Source organism: Balaenoptera borealis, assembly GCF_965194805.1.
Source record: "Balaenoptera borealis genome assembly, chromosome: 3".
NCBI lineage: Eukaryota > Metazoa > Chordata > Mammalia > Artiodactyla > Balaenopteridae > Balaenoptera > Balaenoptera borealis.
This window is the reverse complement of record NC_138866.1, coordinates 75,151,368-75,172,195: the sequence shown is the minus strand read 5'-3', so window position 1 is coordinate 75,172,195 and position 20,828 is coordinate 75,151,368. Positions and strand designations below refer to the sequence as shown.

The 20,828-nt window shown below is 53.4% G+C and overlaps 4 protein-coding genes across 11 annotated transcripts in view; 2 read left to right on the top strand and 2 right to left on the bottom strand.

The window, feature by feature from the left end:
- Positions 1 to 571: 571 nt before the first annotated feature.
- On the bottom strand, positions 572 to 9,391 carry NDRG2 (NDRG family member 2; the record flags this gene model as incomplete). 7 transcript variants are annotated; one of them, XM_082385026.1, is made up of 17 exons in its annotated part: positions 572 to 1,566; positions 1,797 to 1,848; positions 2,002 to 2,037; positions 2,291 to 2,338; positions 2,579 to 2,630; positions 2,930 to 2,974; positions 3,445 to 3,548; positions 3,724 to 3,780; positions 3,974 to 4,060; positions 4,263 to 4,323; positions 5,255 to 5,317; positions 5,500 to 5,620; positions 5,852 to 5,957; positions 6,348 to 6,389; positions 6,729 to 6,809; positions 7,533 to 7,599; positions 9,261 to 9,391. In XM_082385026.1, 15 exons carry the CDS (start codon positions 6,801 to 6,803, stop codon positions 1,400 to 1,402), a joined length of 1,116 nt encoding a protein of 371 aa, XP_082241152.1. In that variant the 3' UTR covers positions 572 to 1,399. The 7 variants fall into 7 exon arrangements, with proteins under 7 accessions (XP_082241152.1, XP_082241154.1, XP_082241153.1 ...); XM_082385028.1 differs by lacking the exon at positions 9,261 to 9,391 and adding an exon at positions 9,012 to 9,150; XM_082385027.1 differs by lacking the exon at positions 9,261 to 9,391 and adding an exon at positions 8,620 to 8,710.
- TPPP2 (tubulin polymerization promoting protein family member 2) lies at positions 9,013 to 16,151 on the top strand. 2 transcript variants are annotated; one of them, XM_082385096.1, is made up of 4 exons: positions 9,013 to 9,030; positions 14,491 to 14,669; positions 14,920 to 15,073; positions 15,873 to 16,151. In XM_082385096.1, exons 2-4 carry the CDS (start codon positions 14,497 to 14,499, stop codon positions 16,059 to 16,061), a joined length of 516 nt encoding a protein of 171 aa, XP_082241222.1. In that variant the 5' UTR covers positions 9,013 to 9,030; positions 14,491 to 14,496; the 3' UTR covers positions 16,062 to 16,151. The 2 variants fall into 2 exon arrangements, with proteins under 2 accessions (XP_082241222.1, XP_082241221.1); XM_082385095.1 differs by lacking the exon at positions 9,013 to 9,030 and adding an exon at positions 9,047 to 9,168 and having other exon boundaries at positions 14,429 to 14,669.
- Positions 14,988 to 20,828, top strand: part of LOC309625488 (ribonuclease 8-like) — a 22,332-nt gene continuing 16,491 nt past the window's right edge. The window contains exon 1 of the mRNA XM_082385098.1: positions 14,988 to 15,073. The gene's annotated coding sequence lies outside the window, so the exon portion shown is untranslated. The remainder of the gene's footprint in view (positions 15,074 to 20,828) is intronic.
- Positions 16,822 to 20,828, bottom strand: part of RNASE13 (ribonuclease A family member 13 (inactive)) — an 8,102-nt gene continuing 4,095 nt past the window's right edge. The window contains exon 2 of the mRNA XM_082385099.1: positions 16,822 to 18,999. Coding sequence (XP_082241225.1) covers positions 17,826 to 18,287 — 462 coding nt within the window. The 5' untranslated portion in view covers positions 18,288 to 18,999 and the 3' untranslated portion in view covers positions 16,822 to 17,825. The remainder of the gene's footprint in view (positions 19,000 to 20,828) is intronic.

The window sequence follows — 20,828 nt, the reverse complement described above, 5'->3', positions numbered from 1 at the left end:
GCTCCCTGATTCAAAGGAGAGATTTCTGAGAGGAAGTCTTTTTTGCTGTGACTCTCCTGAAGGAGTCTTCCTATTGGGATCAACTATGAGCAACCCAACCCCTCTAGCAACTGCATGACATGAGGCCTGGTCTACTGATTGTATCGAACCATCTAAAATAGAATCTACGTGACCCTAGGGAGGATCCGATCCTGCTGGAAAATGAGTCACAAGATGTCCTTGAACACTTCAGTCAGCTTTCTACGCTTCCTTCTTTAAGATCACGATGTTGGTGACGTCTCTGAAATCCTGTGGCATTTCTCAATGGTCCATTCCACAGATATGAAGTATCCTAAGATCTGAGTAGCTCCTCCCACCCCAAACTTGAAAATACTATCAATATTGAGGACAATACCATTCTATTGGAATAGGGACCAGTAACTATGAGGTCACATTTTGTGGCATGTCTATGCTATATAAGCCCTCTCCCATGGTTTTTGTCACTTTGAGAAGAGAATGTGAGAGCTGGGCAGGGAGAGGGCAGGAAAGGGGCATGAGGCAGGCATACTCAGACAAGGAAGAATAATGGAACTCGGATTCCTCTACAGTTTATTGTTACAGCAGAAGTTGTGGGAGACAGGAGGGTGCCCCCCACACATAACGCACCGTGGTCAGAGCCCCAAGGCAACCCTTCCCACCGCAATGCCAAGCCCCAAGCAGCCCTGCCCAGCTTGGCTCCCTCCCCCCTCCCACTCTAGACACACACTGTCTAGACAGCTACCAAAGTTAGAGCAGCCAATGGCCCCAGCCCCCTTCCTATTGCCCAGCTCCAATCCTTCTGTCACACTTGTTCACTGCCCACCACTTCCCATTCCAGCTTCCATTTCCACACTGAATGTTTCTGTCACATCCTGAGGACCACTAACCTACCAGCAGTTCTCCCGACACACATTCATTTAGGCCCATACCCTTCAGCAGTCTGAAGGGTTCATGAGAAGCCATATCAGCTTTGGTGAGTGTGGTGCCCCAGCCCCGAGCCCCCGACTCTTGCAATATGGCATAAGGAGGCAGAATCCGGAGGAGGCACCACGGACAACTACAACAACCTCTTATCCCTTAGCTACAGACACCCAGAGTGGGGAGGGGGGGATACGTGCCTTCTCTGCCTTAACACCATGATGAAGGAGGGGGGTCATTTAGGGGTCTGGGTCCCTAAGAGATATTAGGACATCTCTCCCAGGAGCTGAGGGGAATCACAGGTTAGAGGTCAAGGTTAGGGTAGCAATCAAAGATCAAGTTCCTCTCCGCACACGATCTGCCCCGCTTCCCTTGCTCACTCTGGCCCAGTGCCCTACGCACCTCCCAGGTTAGTGCTGGGGGAGATGAGGGCTGGGTCCCACACCAGGGCAACAGGGGTCATTCAACAGGAGACCTCCATGGTGTGCCCTGGGGGCCCTGAAGGGAGATGCCCAGACTCGCTGCTCTGGGACACGGTGCGAGAGCGGGATCGGTTGCCATCCAGGGATGCGGCACTGGTCAGGGAGGCTGTGCGAGACCGGGACAGGCGAGTCATGCAGGACGAGGCCACTGTGGAGACAGAAGGAGAAGCAGGCAGTCAGAGAGGAGAGGGGAAGAGAGGCTGGGATGCTTGGCTGGAGACGAGAGTTACAGATGGGGCCGGGGGGTCAATGAGCTTGATTTGGCAGATGGTGGTAAATCCAGGAATTAGCCTGAAAGGGTTGCTCCCCTCAGTGCCCCTCCCTCCTCCTGTGCCAACACCCCCTGTCCTCATGACAGCCTCTGACCCACATACTCACTATAGCCCATGCCTTGCAGGAAGTACTTGAAGGCCTCGGTCAGCTTGCCTGGCTGTAAAGGTAAAACGAGGAGAGGGAGACAGGGAGAGGAGGTTAGAAGCTGAGCTAGAGCTCACGGCCGTGGCACGTTAGAGATGGGGTGTGTGGCGAAGGGTATAGTTCAGGGCCACTAATATCCCACCCCACAGATGGCAGGGGTACTCACCTGAGTCAGCTGGGGCTGACCTCCGGAGTCAGCCATCTGTTCAGGAGAGAGCCATCCAGAAAAAGTGATACACACATAAATAAAAAGCCATGCCGAGAGGTAGAAGAGGGTCTCTCTTCCCCAGGTTCCCCGCTCCAAGCCTTTAGGGTGTTTTTTATTTTTTTTTTACTCCACCCACCCACTTGCTCCCATGGAGGACCCTGGGAGCCTAGCAGCTGAATCTAGAGAGGAGCTATGGCTCTGGACAGGGGGCCAGGAGTCAGGCTGGGCGCGGGGTACGGTTACTGACCTTGAGGAAAGAAGTCTGGGTGGGGTCCAGTTTCGAGTTACATTCCACCTGGAGTAAGGAAGAGGCTGAATGAATGAGGTCACACTCCCTGTGGCCCCTCCCAACCAAGGGACCCAGGGACCCAGACCCAGTTTCTTTCTTATCAGCCCCCTACCCATTTCCTTCTTACCAGGAATCAAATTCTTACGCCCCAAAGTTGCTCTCCCTGTCCCAAACAGAGCTTGCCTCTTGGCAAGACAGCCCTCTGACTGCCACCCTCCCTCACCCACACCAAGATTCCCTACTGACCACTGCATCTTCATGGGGTGCTTGGTCTCCTACCACCAGCATCACAGGGCACCTAGAGGCATAGTGTCGGGGAGTAGGCAGTGAGCCCCTGGCACTCCTTCCCCCGTCTTTTCCCAGAAGAGCAGCTGGAAGATGTTGGCTCCAAAGAGGAAACATCCTTCTGAACCTTGCTGACCCCACTAACAGGGTTCAAAGTGGTAAGACCTAGAGGGACGTGATTTGCTAAACAGGATGGGGTTGGGGGGGCAGGTGACAAGAAAATTCCCTGGCAGAAGACTCTCCTTCTAAAGGATGGAGGCACCTAGGGAAGATCCCGGGAGAGAGGCAAAGCTTTATCCCTTAAAGTCTTACTTGAGGGTGATATCGCTTCCACGCTCAAAGTTCAGGTCTCGGCGACTGAAGAGGGTGCAAAAGAAGAGTAGGAATTTTAGGCAAGTAGTGCTATCCATCCAGATAAGCCAGCTGCCCCGTGAGGAAGTTATCTTCCTCCCCAAGATTAGAGTCAAATATTGGTGATTACAGGTGGGAACTGAAGGAGAAGGTGGCAGACAGGCCTCAAGCATGAGCCCTGTGGTCATTTGTGCCCAAGGTCCCTGGTCAGAGGGCAGTGAGGGGGATGAAGGGCACAAGGATACGAGATCATCTAACTTCTGGGAATCCAAAAATCTAAGGAAGTAACAGGAGAGAGGGGGCCGGCTCTCATAATTCTCCCCCTTGGGTCTGTCCTGCAGCTGCCCCAGCTGCCCCCAGCTGACCACCAAACCCTGCCCGCCTTGCATGGCCTACTTCCCAGTCTCCCCTCCCCTTCTCTGTGCCTCCCATGACCCCTGTTACTGCTTCTACATTTCTCTTACATGCCCACTCACTTGTTGTAGCTGTTCCAGTACAGTTCAATGTTCTCCAGGTTGGGGGCATGTGTAATGATATTTCTATACTTTTGTATCAACTCAGAATTTCCAGACAGCTCTTCCTGAAGGAAAGAAGAGGGAGAATAATTAGGGGTGGGAAGGGAAGTCAACAGTTACTGGATGCGAAGAGGCAAGCCCTCTTCCCTCCCCAGATCCTATTCCAAGTAAGGAAGTCACCCCAAGCATTCCAGTCCCTGCTGGTCCCCTCTACTTCTTCCAACTTCCACAACCGCTTACCTGGCTGAAAAGATGTCCAAGGATCATCTCCGGAATGGAAGAGGTGAGGCCTGTTAGCTACGTGGAAAGGGCAGGTAAGAAAGCTCAGGACATTAGGTGGAGAAGAGACCTAGGCAAAGTGACATGGCTTCTTTCCTGCTCCATCCTCCCTCCTTGAAGCTCACAGGCCAATCAGTTATGTTGTTAGAGCCTGAATGGACCCATACGGGGGAAGCCCGCCCTAGATCTCAGCGCACAGGCCCCTCCAAACCTTGTGGGCTGCCCAATCCATCCAGCCCTTGGCATTGGGATCGATGTTGATGAGGACAAGACCCTCGACAGTATCCGGGTGGGTAAGCTGAGGGGCAGTAGAAGGAACGGAAATCAGAGGCATACATGGCCTTACCCCCTCCCCAGTGAGCTCCATCCACCCCAGGCTCCACAGGGCCTGTCTCCCCACCCTCTTACCCACGTCCTCCCCCTAAGCACACACTAATAAACAATACTCTGCCTGAGCCTTGGACCTGCCTTTCCCTCGTCTGGGGTTTTTTATTTCTTACGGCATATCGCGACAGGACGTAGGCCCCAGCTCCAACACCGACTCCAATTATCGTGGAGAAACTGTGAAAGGGAAATGTAGGTCTAATGGGTCCTGGTGTCCAAAACTTTGACTCTCCAAACTCCTCACCCTCCTTCCCAAGGCCACGGGCGCAAAGGACAGAAAGGGACCTTCCTTTGGGGGATGCTGAAAAAGAAGGTGCCAAGGAGCTAAAAATGGACACTGGTGGTCAGCGTCAGTCCCTGAAGTCCTCCCCCAGCTCCCTCTGGGAGAGTGAGTGTCTTGAAAAGAAACACCTGTTCGCCAACCAACCAGACACTGTTTCCTATGTAGCTGTTTGTCCATTCTCAACTTTCAGGAGCTAGTTCAACTTGTTCTGTTTTAGTTCCTGGTTCCTCTAGAGGAACTGGGAAGAAGGGAACTTGAAGCAAGATGTTAAAAAAAAAGATACAACTTTAGTGAACAACAGGAAGAATGGGGAGAAAGAGAGCCAAAGGGTGAACCAGAGCTGCCCAGGGCCCTGGTGCCCAGGAAAAGCCAAGCCAAGGACAGAGCATCAAGGAGGCCTTGCCCGGCTTTCTTTTCCTTCTCCCACTCCCCTCACACACACGGTGCCCAGGGCACCAGGTGTGTGTCTGGAGGAGGCAGAGGGGGTGGGAGGGAAAGACAGGTCTGTCTGGTTCCTCGGGGACTGTGTCACCCCCTCCTCTTTCTTCTCTAGCTTCCAGATCAGAGAAGCCCCTCCTCAGCCTGAGGCAGGGCCAGGCACACAGTTTCCTTTTCTTCTCCTCTATCCCTTAGGGCTACTCTGCTGACTCAAGCCAGTTTTCCACACCCACCCGCTTCCTCTCGGCAATCAGATTGGAGCATGGAGAAGGGAGGATACTTCTAGTCCAGACAGAACTCGCCCAGAAGCCGTGGACACAGGCGTTCTAAGGGCCACCTTATGCTGGAAAGAGAACTCTGGCTTGTAGGGGTCCCCAGGCCTCTCACTTTAAGTACTGCAGGATGCAAGGGATCATGTCCGCAAGCTGGTCCAGAGATGGGTACTGATATCTGGGGAAGAAAGGAATGTTGAGGAAAACAGCAACCTGCCCTTATGGCCCCCACCTCAAGTGTCCTACTCTTCCTCTCCCAGAATCACCACTCGCCCTCCCTTCCTTCTTCCCCGGTCCAATCTTCTCCATACCTGCCACGTGCCTCACAGTCTGATGAGGAGGGAAGGAGCTAATTCTCACCCCAAAGGGAACACGGGAGCCCCCTCTTCCATTCCAGGGGCATCCACATGAACCCGCACGAAGTTCTGAATGATTTCCTGCATATCCGCAAATTGAAACAGCGGCTTGAAGCAGGATTTATCTAAAGAGAATCCCCATCACCCCAATAGTAGAATTAGACAGGGAAAATGTCCCCAAGTCACAACCCACCCTCTTTCTTTCATGCCACAGTCAGGCTAGGAGAGAACTTTTCCTTGACATGCCACATGGCTCCCTTCCCATACTGACCCCTCCCCTCACACTGACCGGGGTTTTACCCTTCCCCCGCAGCCTCTTCCCAGAAAGAAACGGGAGGGGAAGTGAAGGTCCTTACAGTTGAGTCCCACATCGTGGTAGGTGAGTATCGCTGGGCGTTTGGGTTTGGGGGTGCCATAGACAGTAAAAGTGACGGAGCCATAAGGTGTCTCCACAGAGTGAGTCTGCAGGAAAACAGGTCACCATCAGGTAGGAGTTAGGCTAAGAGGAAAAGAGGCAGGAGAGGAATCTCCACAAAAGTCAAGGAGTTGAGGGGAGAGGGGCAAAGAGAGGAGACGGGAACCAAAAAATAGAAACGGGATCGGCAAGAATTCAGTTTATGTAAAAATGACACTGCAAGATGATTTTGAGGGTGGAAAAGAATAATGAAAGGTCGCAGAGCATCAGGGAACTCTGAGAAGGGAGGAGAAGGAACGAAAGAGGAGAAATGGGGACAGGAAAGGACTGGAATAGAAGGAGAGGAAGCAGAGAGGAGAGAGAGCCAGGTAGCAGCCCTTTCCTTCCTGGGGAGAGGACAGCCCCTCCTCCCACCTGCGGCTGCCCCAAGCTGTTACCTGTCCCTGGTCCAGGAGGATTCGGGCAGCTAACTCAGCCTCCTGGAGAAAGACACACACGGACAGATACACACGGAAACACACAGCCACGCAGAGTCAGATGGAGAGACAGATACAGATAAAGAAAGGTAGGTAAAGAGACCAACAGAGACCAAAGACAGAAAGAGATTGACAAAAAGAGACACGGAGAGGATGAAGGTTAGCGTAGTTACAGGACAGAAGCCTGGACTCTCAGTTGTGGTGTATGGGGAGAGAAACGCGGGTAGACATGGAGAAAGCAGGGGTGTGGTTAGACGGAGATCATGAATTTGGGAAGGTAAGGAGTGAGGGGGTTGCCTGAAGGTCTGGAATTCGGGCCTGGGAGTCAGAGGGTCTGATAACCTTGGCCACCTCAGGTGTCTGCCCTGGCAACAGCGGCTTCTCCTCCGTGATCTGCACCTCCTGCAGCTCCGCCATGGTGGCCTGGCAGGGTGAGGAAACACGGAGACTGGGGAGGCTGGTTCCATACCCCCGCACCTCCTCGAACAGCTGGCTTCCTCCCTCAGCCCTGGACAATAGGGCGCAGAGGGCCCCAGGAGCTGAGGACTACTCCGGGACACAGAGAGGGCCTTTCCTGCCCCCAGCTCCAGATCCAGGCAGCGGGGGAGGAGGGCTTGTGGAGGAGGGCTCAGGACACCACTTCCTTTTAGCCTGGCCATCCCCAGCACCCCTCAACACCCACACCTCCGGACCCCTCTCCCCTGTCCTGGATGGAAATACCAGGGTGGGGCAGCAGTGCAGCTCGGGTGTCCCAGGCTATACTTATGGGCCACCCCACACTCCTAGTTAGGTAGGGGGTGAAACTCGTGGCTCAGTGACTGGGTACTCTAAGGATACTAAGGATGGGTAATGAGAGTTCACCGTGGACTGTGACCTTCAACTAAAGCCCCAAGGTCAGCAGCCAAAGGGAAAGGGGCTAAAAATGACCTGAGTAACATGACCAAGAGGGGGAGGGGGAAACAAGAAAAAGAAGCACAAGGGACATCTGTGTCCAACTGACTCAGTGCCTCCCTTCCTCTCAAGACTCTTCCTCCTGACTGTGAATAAATTAGCATATATTCAATCTTTGAAACGGGGGCGAGGAGCAGAGCACCTGTGCAGACCAGCGCAGTAAAGGGCCCCCAGCCCGGGGGTGGGGTCACTTACTGGGCTCCTATTGGCTGGATGCAGTGGGGTTAAGGGTCAGGGTTCTCACTCCTCCTGGCTCTGGGGTCTGAGAAAACAAGGCAATGAGGTGAATGACATGGGAGACAGACCCTGGGTCTTTTAGGGACAGAAAGCCTAAGCCAAGACCTGGACTACCTGGGTCACCAACCCTTGCCAGGTCACTAACTCTCCCCAATTTGTACCCCCGAGTCCAGTGAACAAGTCTTCTCTAGGCCTCAACTAGAATCAGTACAGGCTGGAGGGGTCTGCGGGGCAACACAGAGAGCAGGTATCAGTCCAGGCGGGGGGGTGGGGGGGGTGGGGGGGGCGGGCGGGGGTGGCGGGGCGGGGAGAGGAGAGAAGGAAGTGCTGATGTGGAGGAGAGAGCGTGGCTTGTATCAGAACCTCTGGATTCTCGTCCGGGGTTCTGCTGCTACCAGTGCGACCTTGGCTCAGCCTGTCACTACTCTTGCCCTCAATTTCTCATTTGCAAACTACAAGTGGGGACTAGGGGATCCCCAAGATTTTTGACAGCTCTCGAGTGAGACGGGGTAGCAGAGCACGACTGTTTCTCTCCACTATTAAAAAAAAATTTTTTTTTAAGCCTCGTGCCATCTCTTCTCTCCTCCACCCAGTCTCGGTGTGGGTCCCGCGAGTGGAGAAGGGGGCGGGGTGGAGCGGGGAGTGAGGGGCGGTCCCACAATCTCTTCCCAGCCTGCCCCGACGACCTGCAAAGGCCGAGCGCCGGCTGGGAAGGGATGAGTAGGACAGAAGGGACTGACTGGGCCCAGCCCCCGGGACCTGTCCCTACGAGTCCCTTCGCTGCGCGTCCGCGTGGGGACTGACACGCTCGCGCGGCTGGCGCGGAGCGCCCTGGACCCCGGGCACAACCTCGCGCACGCCCCAAACACGCCCTGCAGCCCGCGGAGCCTCCGCCTTTGTGCGCGGCGGCCCAGCGGCCCTCCCGGCGGGCCCCTTCCCGCGAGCCGTCAACTCCGAGGGATCGGGATCAAACCGGCCCCGCCCCCACCCCGGCCCCGCCGGCGCCAGCCAGACCCCGCGGCCCCTCGCCCGCCCTTCCCCCTACCTGCTGCCGCCGCGGCCACTTCCACCTTCACTTGCCTTTGACTCCCCGGCCCGCCCCGGCTCAGGCTCCCCACAGACCCGCCCCCGGCCCGCCCCCGCCCGCCCACGGGCCGCCGGATCCCCGCAGATCCGCCCCAGACCCCCTGTAAACACGCCCCCCTTCCCCCCGCCCCAGGCTGCCTGCCGCTCTGGGAGGGGCTGTGCTGGGGGCCCGAAGGGAGCTCTAAGGAAAACAAACTGCTGGGTGCTTCCAGGCTCCGGCCCCGGCTACCCGCAACGGGGCGGCTGTGGGGTACGCGGGGATCCCTTAGTCCCGCGGGGGATCCCCACGCCCGGCCGCAGCACTGCCGCCACCCGTGACCTGGCTCTGCCTGTCGCACTCAGGCTCCTTACTTCACCCCCAGACTCCGAGGTGGGGACGGATAAAAGGGAGGCGAATCCAGGGCGCTGGCATCCCACGAATTTGACTCCACCCGCCCGGAAACAGAGTACTAGGTTAAGGGAGGATCGCTGCTGAGGAGGCGGGGGTCTCGCCCGCTGGGAGGGGAAGGTGTGCCTGCGCGGACTGGGCGGTGGGGGCTGGAGGTGGGAGCGTCGAGGGCGCAGGAGTTCCAGCTCCGGGGCTCCCAGGGTCCTTGGTACCTCCTCTCTCTCCGCAGTGTCCCGACGCCTGCTCTCCGGCCGCTCCCTGAGGAGTTGGAAAACAAGGCGGGGAGGGGGGACGGGGATTGCGGGGGCCGCTATAAATAGAGGGAGATCGCGGGAGGGGGGGGAGAGGATGGCCAACGGGGACTCCCGGGTCAAGGCCCCAAGGGGGGGCGGAGGAGGGGCCAGGGACCCCCAGGGGTTCTGACTCTTGGGTAAACAGGCGCAGGGGTGGAGTTAACTCTGTGGAGGTGGAGTGGGGGCTTGGGGAGGACGCAGTGTCCTGGGCTGGGACCCAAGAGACCCTGTGGCTTCAGTGCTAACCCCTTCTAGTCTGGCCCAGAGAAGGACGGTGAGGCCAGCTCGGCCCGGCAAAATCGCATTGCCCAGACGCTGGTTTCTCAGGCACTGCTGCGTCTCTCAGGGCCTGGCTGGGTTTGATGTCCTGGACCCCTCACTCGCCCTGCCCTCCCCCCACTTACATGCACCCTCCCTGTGCCCCTAAGAGGAATGCCACCCAGAAGGGGATCGTTATGTGGCTAAAGGGATTCAAAGCTGTCTTAGACAAAAGGACACCAGACTGAATTTCTCCCCACCTGCACCCCTTCCAGGCCCCCTCCCCCGCTGAGGTCCCCACCCTATCCTCCTTCAGCCTGGCTCCCGAGTTGCCATTTCGGGGGCTGGGCACCAGGCCAGTTGGGAACAATGGCCAATGGAACTGGAGCTGCCAACTGCAACACCAGCTCAGACTGCCCCCCCAAGACCCCCAAAGTGCCTGCCCCCTCCTGCCTGGGAACTGCCCACCACCACCACCCTCACCACTCACAACCCAATCCCATCCAAGGAACATCAATGCCCCTTTCATCCCCACTTGGCAGGGTCTATTGGAAAGGAGGGCCCAAGAGGGAGGAGGTGACCCACAGTAGAACCGGTCAGGATCAAGCCCAGCTTTCAGCAGCCCCACATCTAAAGGATCTCCCTAGATCCCCCAATTTGGAGCACCCAAGTTTTCCTCCATTCCCTTCCCCCACTCCCTTCATAACTATTTACCCAGAAACTGGCACAGCAGGTGGGCACCCTGGCTCCTCTCCTAGTCCCCTCTCCCCTCTGATGTCATTTTAACACTCTCCCGGACAAGGGAAAGCCTGCTGGAATTGGGACTGTAGATAAAGATGCATAAGACAGAAGAGAGATTTCCCCAGCCTGACTGCAACTGGGGGAGAAAGAGAGCCTAGGGTGAGAGCTTCTGCCGGCAGCCTCCTCTGATGTGTCTAAAGTAGTCTTACTTGGAGTGGGGGAGGGAAGGACCTGGAGGTTCCAGCATCTAAATTCGTCTCTGGGTCAGGATGACTCAGGGGGAACCTGATAAGGGGCCGACGCAGGGGCGTAGGGCAGACAGGAGTTGGGAAATTTCCACTGGGATCTGTTTGCTTCCTAGGCTTGGGGTCTCAGCCTGCCGCAGGCAGTAATGAGGCTGCTTCTGATCTAAGATGGGGTTCCTCCTTGTCAGGGCAGGTCTCAGCCTGGCCCAGTGTCAGTGGCCCAACAAGAATACTTTCTGTCTCTAATTTTCTTCTCTTGGGCCAGAAGCAGCTTCAAACTATACCTTCCAGTAAGCCACACTTTTTTGTTTTTTGTGTTTTTTTTGGTTTTTTTTTTAAATTTATATTTATTTTTGGCTGTGTTGGGTCTTCGTTTCTGTGCGAGGGCTTTCTCCAGTTGCGGCGAACGGGGGCCACTCTTCATCGCAGTGCGCGGGCCTCTCCCCGTCGCGGCCTCTCCCGTTGCGGAGCACAGGCTCCAGACGCGCAGGCTCAGTAGTTGTGGCTCACGGGCTTAGTCGCTCCGCAGCATGTGGGATCTTCCCAGACCAGGGCTCGAACCCGTGTTCCCTGCATTGGCAGGCAGATTCTTAACCACTGCGCCACCAGGGAAGCCCCTAAGCCACAGTTTTAAGTACCTGCTCCATACAAGCCACTGTATAGATGGAATTCAAAGAAGTGTGATGTCTAGTCATACCCTCTCTAGAGCGTAGGATCCAGTAGTTGAGTGAAGGTATAAAGATAGAAAAAATTAAGAAGTGATGTATATATAAATTAATTGTTTAGACAATAAGTCCTATAGCAATAGTTTCCCACCCTTTTCAAATGGGAGATCAGAGATTTCCATTTCCAAATGATGGTTTTAGAATCCCCTGATGGGGACAAACCGTGAATTCAGCAATACTTTCAAATAAATTTGTTCAGTCTTCTGATAATCGCAACATCTATGCATCTATGCACCTACATGTGCAAAGCTTATTATTTACTCAACGACCAGTCTTCTGTGTACATACAGATTGCAGAGGCCCTTGCAATAACTCAGAAACCCTTGCCCCAGGAGGCTGCAGCCCACAGGCTAGGAACCATTATCTTAGTATAATTCAGAGGAGGAAAAGGGTTGGTTTTCTTTTAAAGCAACTAGTGCTCAAGCTGTTTCATTTTGGGCTTTTTTTATGAATTTATTTTTTACTTATTTATTTTTGGTTGCGTTGGGTCTTTGTTGCTGCGCACGGGCTTTCTCTAGTTGTGGCGAGTGGGGGCTACTCTTTCTTGCCGTGCACGGGCTTATCATTGTGGTGGCTTCTCTTGTTGCAGAGCACGGGCTCTAGGCGTGCGGGCTTCAGTAGTTGTGGCTCGCGAACTCAATAGTTGTGGCTCACGGGCACCAGAGCACAGGCTTAGTAGTTGTGGCGCGAGGGCTTAGCTGTTCTGCGGCATGTGGGATTTTCCCAGACCAGGGCTCGAACCTGTGTCCCCTGCAATGGCAAGCAGATTCTTAACCGCTGTGCCACCAGGGAAGTCCCAGGAAAAGGGTTTTGTTTCCCAGACCAGGGCTCGAACCTGTGTCCCCTGCGATGGCAAGCAGATTCTTAACCGCTGTGCCACCAGGGAAGTCCCAGGAAAAGGGTTTTGTTCCTAGGGTAAACCCTATGAAGAGTACAACAATGGAGTACTTGAGTGGTAAGGAGGGGCATTCTATCCAGGCAGAGAGAGATCATGAAGGAAAGTTTTGGGACAGAAATACACAAGTTACTTTGATGAATTGAATAGTAGCTACTATGTGCAAGGTAATTCCCATATATTATCCCCTAATACTATGTAAGGTAAGTACTATTGTCCTCACTATACAGATGAAGAAATTAAAGCTCAGAGATGTTCAGTGACTTGCCCAAGGCCACTCAGCTAGTAGATGACTTATCTAAGACTGAAATCCCCAGATTCATTCCACTCCAAGGTTATTCTCTCTCCACTAGGCTTCAGGTAGCTTCTGAAGCATATAATGATTAGGCCATTATGGCCCCGGATGAAGAGTAATGTTGATGAAAGGTAGGTGATGTTTGGTAAGGTAGATTGGAGCCAAGTGTGAAGGTCCTTGAATGACAGGCAAAAAGGTTTGGCATTTCAGAAAGGTTTGAAGATCCATAGAGTGTTCTTGAGTAGCAGCAATGGATAAATAATTGTTCTGTGAAAATTAATCTGATGGGGGGTTTAAAAGAGATGGATTATGGGGTGGATAGGGGTGAAGCATTTGACTTAGGAAAGAGGTCGTTTAGAAGTCAGGATAATCAACTGGATATGAGATGACAGGGACTTGAATAAAGTGTGGGAGTAATAGCAATGGAAAGAAAGGAGTGGATTTGTAAGACAAGGGAAATTATAGGAATTGGTGACTGATTAGATGGGAAGGAGAGGAAAGTCACCAACCTAGTTGCTCTCTTTTAGGGGCCCTGAAGTTCATTCATCTGTATGGTTTCTAGCCAGAGAAAAGGCCAAAGAGAAACCCCTTCTGAAAGAAGAAACAACACATTTAGAAAAAACTGAATAAAATTATAGCTTTACTTTTAAAAAAAAGGGGCGGGGGGGTGGAATTCACTGGCGGTCCAGTGGTTACTCAGTGCCTTCACTGCCGGGGCCAGGTTCAATCCCTGGTCCGGGAACTAAGTTCCCACAAGCCACACGGTGCAGCCCCAAACAACAAACAAACAAACAAACAAAGAAAATCCTTGACCTGCACAGAAAATTATCTAGAGTCTGAGGCTCAACCTCACCCTGACCCACCCAGATGTGCGACCCTCCAAGGCCCATGCTCTTTCCACATGGGGCCCAACTTTGGAAGCCATTTAAAGCTCCTATTACACCTGGTCTGCCAAAGCCAGTGGGATTTTCCATGTTGGTTATGAACCTGGGCCTGGAGACTAGAAAAAAGGACAATGTTGGACTGATGTCAACCTGTTTCCATTAACTCCTTCCCTGAGCTCTCCTCACCTTTTTTTTTTTTAATTTTATTTATTTATTTATTTATTTGTGGCTGTGTTAAGTCTTCGTTTCTGTGCGAGGGCTTTCTCTAGTTGCGGCAAGTGGGGGCCACTCTTCATCACGGTGCGTGGGCCTCTCACTATCGCGGCCCCTCTTGTTGCGGAGCACAGGCTCCAGACGCACAGGCTCAGTAATTGTGGCTCACGGGCCTAGTTGCTCCGCGGCATGTGGGATCCTCCCAGACCAGGGCTAGAACCCGTGTCCCCTGCATTGGCAGGCAGATTCTCAACCACTGCGCCACCAGGGAAGCCCTCTCCTCAGCTTTTGTTGAGGGACAGAGCATAAGGCAATTTGATAAAGACCCAGAAGACTGGGTCAAGCAGGGCTGAAACCATGAGGGAAGCTTGATCACCTGCAGAGATCAGGAGGTTGGCAACATGCTCAAAGCAGCGTGCAAGGTAGGGACCTAAGGACCCCACCCCCAAAGATTAAGGCTGTAACAAGGGCTGAAAATGATGTCACATAAACACTGCTGAGGTCATAGAAGCTTCCCTCTTCTCCCCAGTCTTCCCACTGCCACACAGTCTCACCAGCCAGCTGGCTCCCACAGATCTGCACACACTTACTTACAAAGGCTGGGAAGGGTCAGACACCATCTGGGTACTCTCAGGTACACAGAAGTGATGGGGCAGTGGGTGGTGGTGGTGATTATTCAGTATGTAGGATCCACACTAGTATCCCTCGTACTGGGAACAGTAGGTCAGATGGGAATCAGAGGGAAGGGGGGAGAGAGGGAGAGGGAAAAGGGGGTTTGTTCCTGTTGCTGATTCTGATTTTACTTTAACCTTCATCATTATTACTCCTCAGCCCTCCCTTCCCCTCCTCCCTCACCCGCAAGTCTCCCCCATACTGTCCTCCCCCATCTCCAGTTGACCATGGCATCAGAAGCAGAAAGAACATTCCAGCGGTTTGCTGTCTTTGGAGAATCGTCAAGCAGTGGCACTGAAATGAACAACAAGAACTTCTCCAAGCTGTGCAAAGACTGTGGCATAATGGATGACAAGACGGTCACCTCCACTGACGTGGACATCGTGTTCAGCAAAGTCAAGTAAGAGACCAGAGGCGGGAGGGGGGGGCTGGTGAGTAGAACTAACAAGGTGGTGGGATGTGGGAGGGTTTCTGTGGTGGAACATTTGTAATGTGTCTCCTGAGCACCTGCTGGGTGCCTGGCACTGTGCTAGTCCCTGTCGTCAAGGCGCTCAGTGTGTAGAGGCCCTGTCTGAGTAAGGGGAGGGTTGGACCTGGGAAGGTGATGAGTTCATGTTCCTGAGTTCCTGGATTTCTGTCTGACTGATCAGGGCCAAGAATGCCCGAACCATCACTTTCCAACAGTTCCAGGAAGCAATGAAAGAACTGGGCCAGAAGCAGTTCAAGGGGAAAAGCCCAGATGAAGCCCTGGAGAACATTTATAGACTCATGGAAGGCAAAGACCCAGCTACCACCGGTGTTACTGTGAGTGAGTCTTCATTCCTGACCCCTGACCCTACTTCCCTGAGTCCCTGCTGCTCCTGTGTCCCTTCCTCCATGCCGATGTCCCTAACCCCTGCCAATAGCAGCACTGCAGGGAGACAGGGCGGAGGCCTCTGGGCACTGTTGGTATTGAAACAGACTTTAGAGATCATCCAGTCATTTCAGAGGTGAGGAAACTGTGAGAGGAAATGACTTACCCAAGGTCCACAGCTATGTTAATAGTAAAACTTAGACTCATTCCCAAGCGTCCAGGATCTGGGCCAGGCAACTAGGGCCTGCTGGCTTTTGGGGGACACTGAGCGCGGACGACTTGGTACCTGGGCCTCTCTCCTCTTCCCGCTCTTATGTAAGGTGAAATATCTGACTTCCTCCCTCTCACCCGCCCTCTGTTCCCTACTTGTCCCCTCTCTACTAAAAGCTCTTCCTATTCTAGGTTTCAAATAGGACCTTCCCAACAGGACAGACTTTGTGTTTTAGGTCTGGGGTTGAAGTCCTCTGGCTGCAGCCTAGTCAAAATAGCTCCTCTGGAAGCAGAAAAATACACACGCACACACACCCCCCCACTCATTCCCATACACCAGATTTCTTCCTCACAAGTGGATGGTTCTTATTATAGTTCCTGCCTACAGCTGCACCTGGGCCCTAAGCAAGCAGCACCATGCCAAGGGTTGAACAAGAGCTCTGAGAACTAGTCGAACTACTAGAAGGCCATCTCTAGAGAAGGGGCGTGATGGTGGAGGGGAAGGGAGAGGGCTCAGACGCCTCATCCTCTGGCTTGCAGAAAGCAATGACGGTGGGAGGGGTGAGCCGGCTGACGGACACCAGCAAGTACACGGGCACCCACAAGGAGCGCTTTGACCAGAGTGGCAAGGGTAAAGGCATCGCGGGACGGGAGGACATGACTGACAACTCAGGCTACGTGAGTGGCTACAAGGGTGCTGGCACCTATGATAAGAAGGGCAGCAACTAGGGGGTAGCCTCAACTTAGCCTGCCGGCCCTCGACCCTGCATCTTTAACACCGGGGAGCTTGGGGGCCAATAAACATCTGTGTGTGCAGCAGCTCATGGGCTCTGTCTTCCACCAGGGTGAGGGAAGAGGGACCCCTTGGTGCAGAGACGGAGAGAGGAGCCGAGAAACCCAAGGATGGGGGTTCTCAGCACCACACCCTTTACTCTACTTGGCCTCCCCGCCATTAGGTAGCAACGCCTTCAACAGCTGCTTCTAAGAACACGGCTGAGGAATATATTTGGAGATAAGAGAGAAGCTAGATGTGGAGGCAAAAGTATTTGCTACTTGTGTTCACATAATACTGATATCCATCCCTTTCGACCTGCCAAAGGGGAGTAGAAATTCCTGATTTGAGCTAGTAGGACCCAGATATTAGCAACTAGACCCTTCCCGGTCCCTCCACCTTCCTCATCTGTTGCAATCCATGTTTTGTTGAGGAGAAATAGAAACCAGAGAGGGTGGGCCAAAGATCTACTTAGCCTAACTGCTGTTAATGAGTTTATTCTAGAGCTGACGGGGAGGGAGAATCCATTTTCAACACCCAGCCTGGAACTGAGTTTTACCCCACCCCACCTCCATCATGGTAGACATGGAATGGAAGATCCTACTGACTGCCAAGGGTAGCCCAGTAAGATGGCCAGAGGTGGGTGGCCTCCAGGACTCTGAGAATAGGAGTTCTGGTGCACTGAGGAAAAAGGAATGAAATCAGAACTAATTCAGATGTGTTTTTTTATCTTTTTATTTTGCAGTGATTCACAGGCAGATGCAAAAAGTACAGAGAGGTCCCATGTACCCTTCACCCAGTTTCATCCAATGGTTATATCTTACATAATTCAGATATGGTTTTAAAACCTTCTGTGACTACAGCTGAGCCCACTTCACCCCTGCCTTGTCAGAGGCAGATTCTGGAGTTTGGGGGATGTTAGGAGGAGGTTGGGAAGTAAAAGGATGCAGGAATCTGGGGGGAATAGGTCAGAGAAGATAACTTGGAACTCCAGTGAGCCAAGCTGAGACGGATGGAAGGAAAAGAGGTCAGAGAAGAATAAAGGGTGACTAAAGAGGTTGGGTGTGTAGGGGAGAAACTGCACTGGGCTCCATGGTGGAAGGAGGATGGAAAGGACAGGTTACATGAAGAGGAAATCAGTGATTCCATAGAGAGGAGCAGACTGAGAGCTTGGGAGAGGGGGCGTGGCCTGGAGAAATGAAGCTACTATGAGTCTAAGACTCTCAGGGAGGTCCCTATAGCTAGAGATACCTACCATGTGGGTGAGTGAGTAGAGGGAATCATAAGGGAAATGGGGAAGACTGAGAAGGGAAGGGTGGCAGGGATGGGGATTTGAGACTCGGAACTGGTACCATGGTGTGAGCTGAGGCTCTGGGCCTCCAGCCACGATACAGGATCTGGCCCAGTAGATGAACAGTCACTGCCAACTGGACACAGTCAGCTTCTTGGGTGGGCGAAACTGTCTGTGGGAGAGGGAGGATGTGGCAGGAGTGATGGGGGGAGATAAACAAGTTAGAAAGAGCCTAGAAGACAGTACAACTTTGCATGGTGACCAAAGCTCTGGACATATTTCCTATCTCCCTGGTCTCTTGGGAGGGGATCCTGCCTACCTTTGAAGCCAGGAAGGAAGCCTTGTACCAGGGATCAGAGCTTCAGGAGTGGGGACAGGCTGGTCCGTAGCAGCAGTAGGGGGGCTGGTTCAGACTTAACACCTCCCATCCCTAGTAGAGGCCAATGATATCTATCGGTTCAGCATCATACTTTTGGGAGCAGAGCAGATAGAGCCTTTGGTTGGTTAGGGTGCTGGTGTAGTGGCAGCTGGTGGGTGGCTGCTTGGAGCTCAGGGAGCAGATTGTGAGGGGGAAGGAGTCCTGGGTGACTGTACAATATTCATTGTAATTCTCACAGAAGCTCTCACTGTACTTGCAGAACTTCTTGATGGCTGTCCACGGGGCATGTAAGACATAATGGATCTTTGGGCAATACCAGCTTTGTTGTCTGCCCCGTACATAGGACATCAGACCATTACAGTAGCCCCGGAAACCCTTTGCGTAGTTAACCTTGGGATAGTCGATATGTAAGGTACGGAAGTTCTTGATGGCAAGCTGTAGCTGGATGTTTTCGACCAAAGCTGGCCCTAGAACAAGCTGGAGGAACAGGAGCTGGACCACAGGTGGTGCCATTCTTCCTGCTGGCAGAGTTAAGGTGGTTGGAAGCAGAGGTGGGTCTCGAGTGGCTGTCCGCCCCTTCCCAGAGCTTCCAGTGTGCCCCCAGCCTTCCCCATGTGCCTTCCCCTATGCCCTCAAAGCCGGACTGTCCTTCAGAGATCATCCGGCCCAAGTCCTCATGCCTCAGAGAGAGGAGACGTTTGCCCAAGGTCACCCATCTGGTCAGCCACCTCTAGCTTGGTCTACCTTAGGGTCTCAGCCTCACCCAGTCCGGGAGCTGTAACACTTACGAAATACGAGGTCCAACTGGTCCTTGGGTGAGAGATGCTTCCCCTCTATCCCTGGCCCAGTTAATCCTTCTGGTAAAAATGCAGAGGGTCCAGAAGGGACAGGCTCAGCTACACTTCTCTGACTGAAGTGGAAGGACAGGAGCTGGAGGGCAGCAGGGCAGGGGTGGGATTCTTCCTTCCTGAGGCCAAGGACAGCCCAAAGGTAAGAAGAGGCTAGAAAGGTTTCTGGATGAAGACCAGTCTGGGAGGAAGGAGTGTCCCCTGGGTTTGAGGAGCCCCTGTGCTGAGGGGGGTGGATGAGGGGGAGGAAAGAGACATTGCTTTCTGGTCTCCTCCTCTCTGGTGTCATCAGAACACTTAGTTCCAGCCTCCTTGCGAGAAGTCCCGAAGTTCTTGGGTTTCCTTTGATGTCTGTCTCTGGTTCATAGGCCATGCTCCTGTGGAAAGGTGACAAGGAAAGCACCGTCATGTTCTTGAGGAACAAGGTGCTGCTTATTCCTGACCCTCAGAGAACAGAGGGTTTTCCGCTCTCTCATCCCACTCACTGGATCCCCGGAGGCCACGTACGCAAGGGCCTCCCGCCCGAGTGCTGGCCTGAGAATCAAAGACCTCGGTGTGGACCCCCCCACCATCCCCACCATCAACTTCACTCCAATCGTGATCACACGGACACTCTCACCTGTAACCTCAGGCCCTCTCAGAGTCACAGCACTCCTGGAAATCTATGCATGCTGACCCCGAAGCCTCAAATTTGTCAGGTGGGATTAGACAGCATAGCCTGGACTTGAGGGGGTGTGGACCGCCTGTGTCCAGCAGATCAGATTCTTGCTGTAGTTTGTCATGTTGGAAAAAAGGGCCAGTCTCCTAACTCTTTTTCATCAACACCTGCCCCTTCATCAGAACCAAAGAGCTAGCTCCCTAGAGCCTGCCAGCCACCGTCCTTGATGCCCACAGGCCTCTCAGCCCTGCCTCCACGCACCTGTTGTCCAGGTTGTGGGCTTAGGACAGCTTACCATTGTCTCCCTGGAGAGCGGGAGAAGGGAGTCAGAACAGAGAAGCCTGAGTGTCCCGAGGCCAGTGTGTAGTTCAGGAAGGGTGGGGGGCGCATGAGAGAGACGCATGGGTGTTCCTCGTTCACAGCCCCCTTGAACTTGCTCTTTCTGGCAGCACAAAGCAGAGTCCAGAACTGAACCCATCCTTCGCCAACTCGCTTTCCCTCCTGCCTAGTCCCTTTCCTCAGTTACTTATGCAAGAAGTCTGAGAGTGGTCCTCGACCCCGCCCTCTCCTTAATCCCACCTGTTAGGAGGCGGTACAGCATGGTGGTTAAGAGCAAAGCTTTTGAGTAAAACAGACCAGGAATTGCATCCTGGCTCTACTGCTTCCAGGCTGTACACCATCAGTCTAAGTTCACTAAACCAGTGTAAGCTTCAGTTTCTTCATCAGTTAATGAGGATAACATTCTGTACCTCATGGCAGTCTTAGGATTCGTTAAGATTTATATCAAGAGCTCTTAGCCCAGGGCCTGGCACATGGTGAGTACTCAATCCGAGCATGAGTCCATCAGTCACGCAGCTCCGACAATCTTTTTTTTTTATTAATTCTTTTTTTTTTTAAATTAATTTATTTATTTTTGGCTGCATTGGGTCTTCGTTGCTGCGCACGGACTTTCTCTAGTTGTGGCGAGCAGGGGCTACTCTTCATTGCAGTGCACGGGCTTCTCATTGTGGTGGCTTCACTTGTTGCAGAGCACAGGCTCTAGGCACGCGGGCTTCAGTAGTTGTGGCACACGGCTCAGTAGTTGTGGCTCACGGGCTCTAGAGCACAGGCTCATTAGTTGTGGCGCACAGGCTTAGTTGCTCCGTGGCATGTGGGATCTTCCCGGACCAGGGCCTGAACCCGTGTCCCCTTCATTGGCAGGCGGATTCTTAACCACTGTGCCACCAGGGAAGCCCTAATTAATTCTTTAAAATTATTTATTTATTTATTTGTTTGTTTGGCTGCACCAGGTCTTAGTTGCGGTGTATGCGATCTTCGTTGTGGCATGCGGCTCTTAGTTGTGGCTTGCAGGATCTAGTTCCCTGACCAGGGATTGAACCTATGCCCGCTGCATTGGGAGCGTGGAGTCTTAACCACTGGACCACCAGCGAGGTCCCAGCCCTGACAGTCTTAACTAAAACTTTTCCCGGACCAGTCTCTTCCATTCCTATTTCTTCCCCTGCTCAGGCTTTCCCCTCTCCAGGACGCCACACGCTCTCCAACTCCAGG

Bases quoted from the DNA above. Each gene is read 5' to 3' on its own strand.
- TPPP2 (XM_082385096.1), top strand. From the start codon at position 14,497: ATGGCATCAGAAGCAGAAAGAACATTCCAGCGGTTTGCTGTCTTTGGA. The intron at 14,670-14,919 runs GTAAGAGACCAG...CTGACTGATCAG, and splicing joins ATCGTGTTCAGCAAAGTCAA to GGCCAAGAATGCCCGAACCA. The intron at 15,074-15,872 runs GTGAGTGAGTCT...TCTGGCTTGCAG, and splicing joins CAGCTACCACCGGTGTTACT to AAAGCAATGACGGTGGGAGG.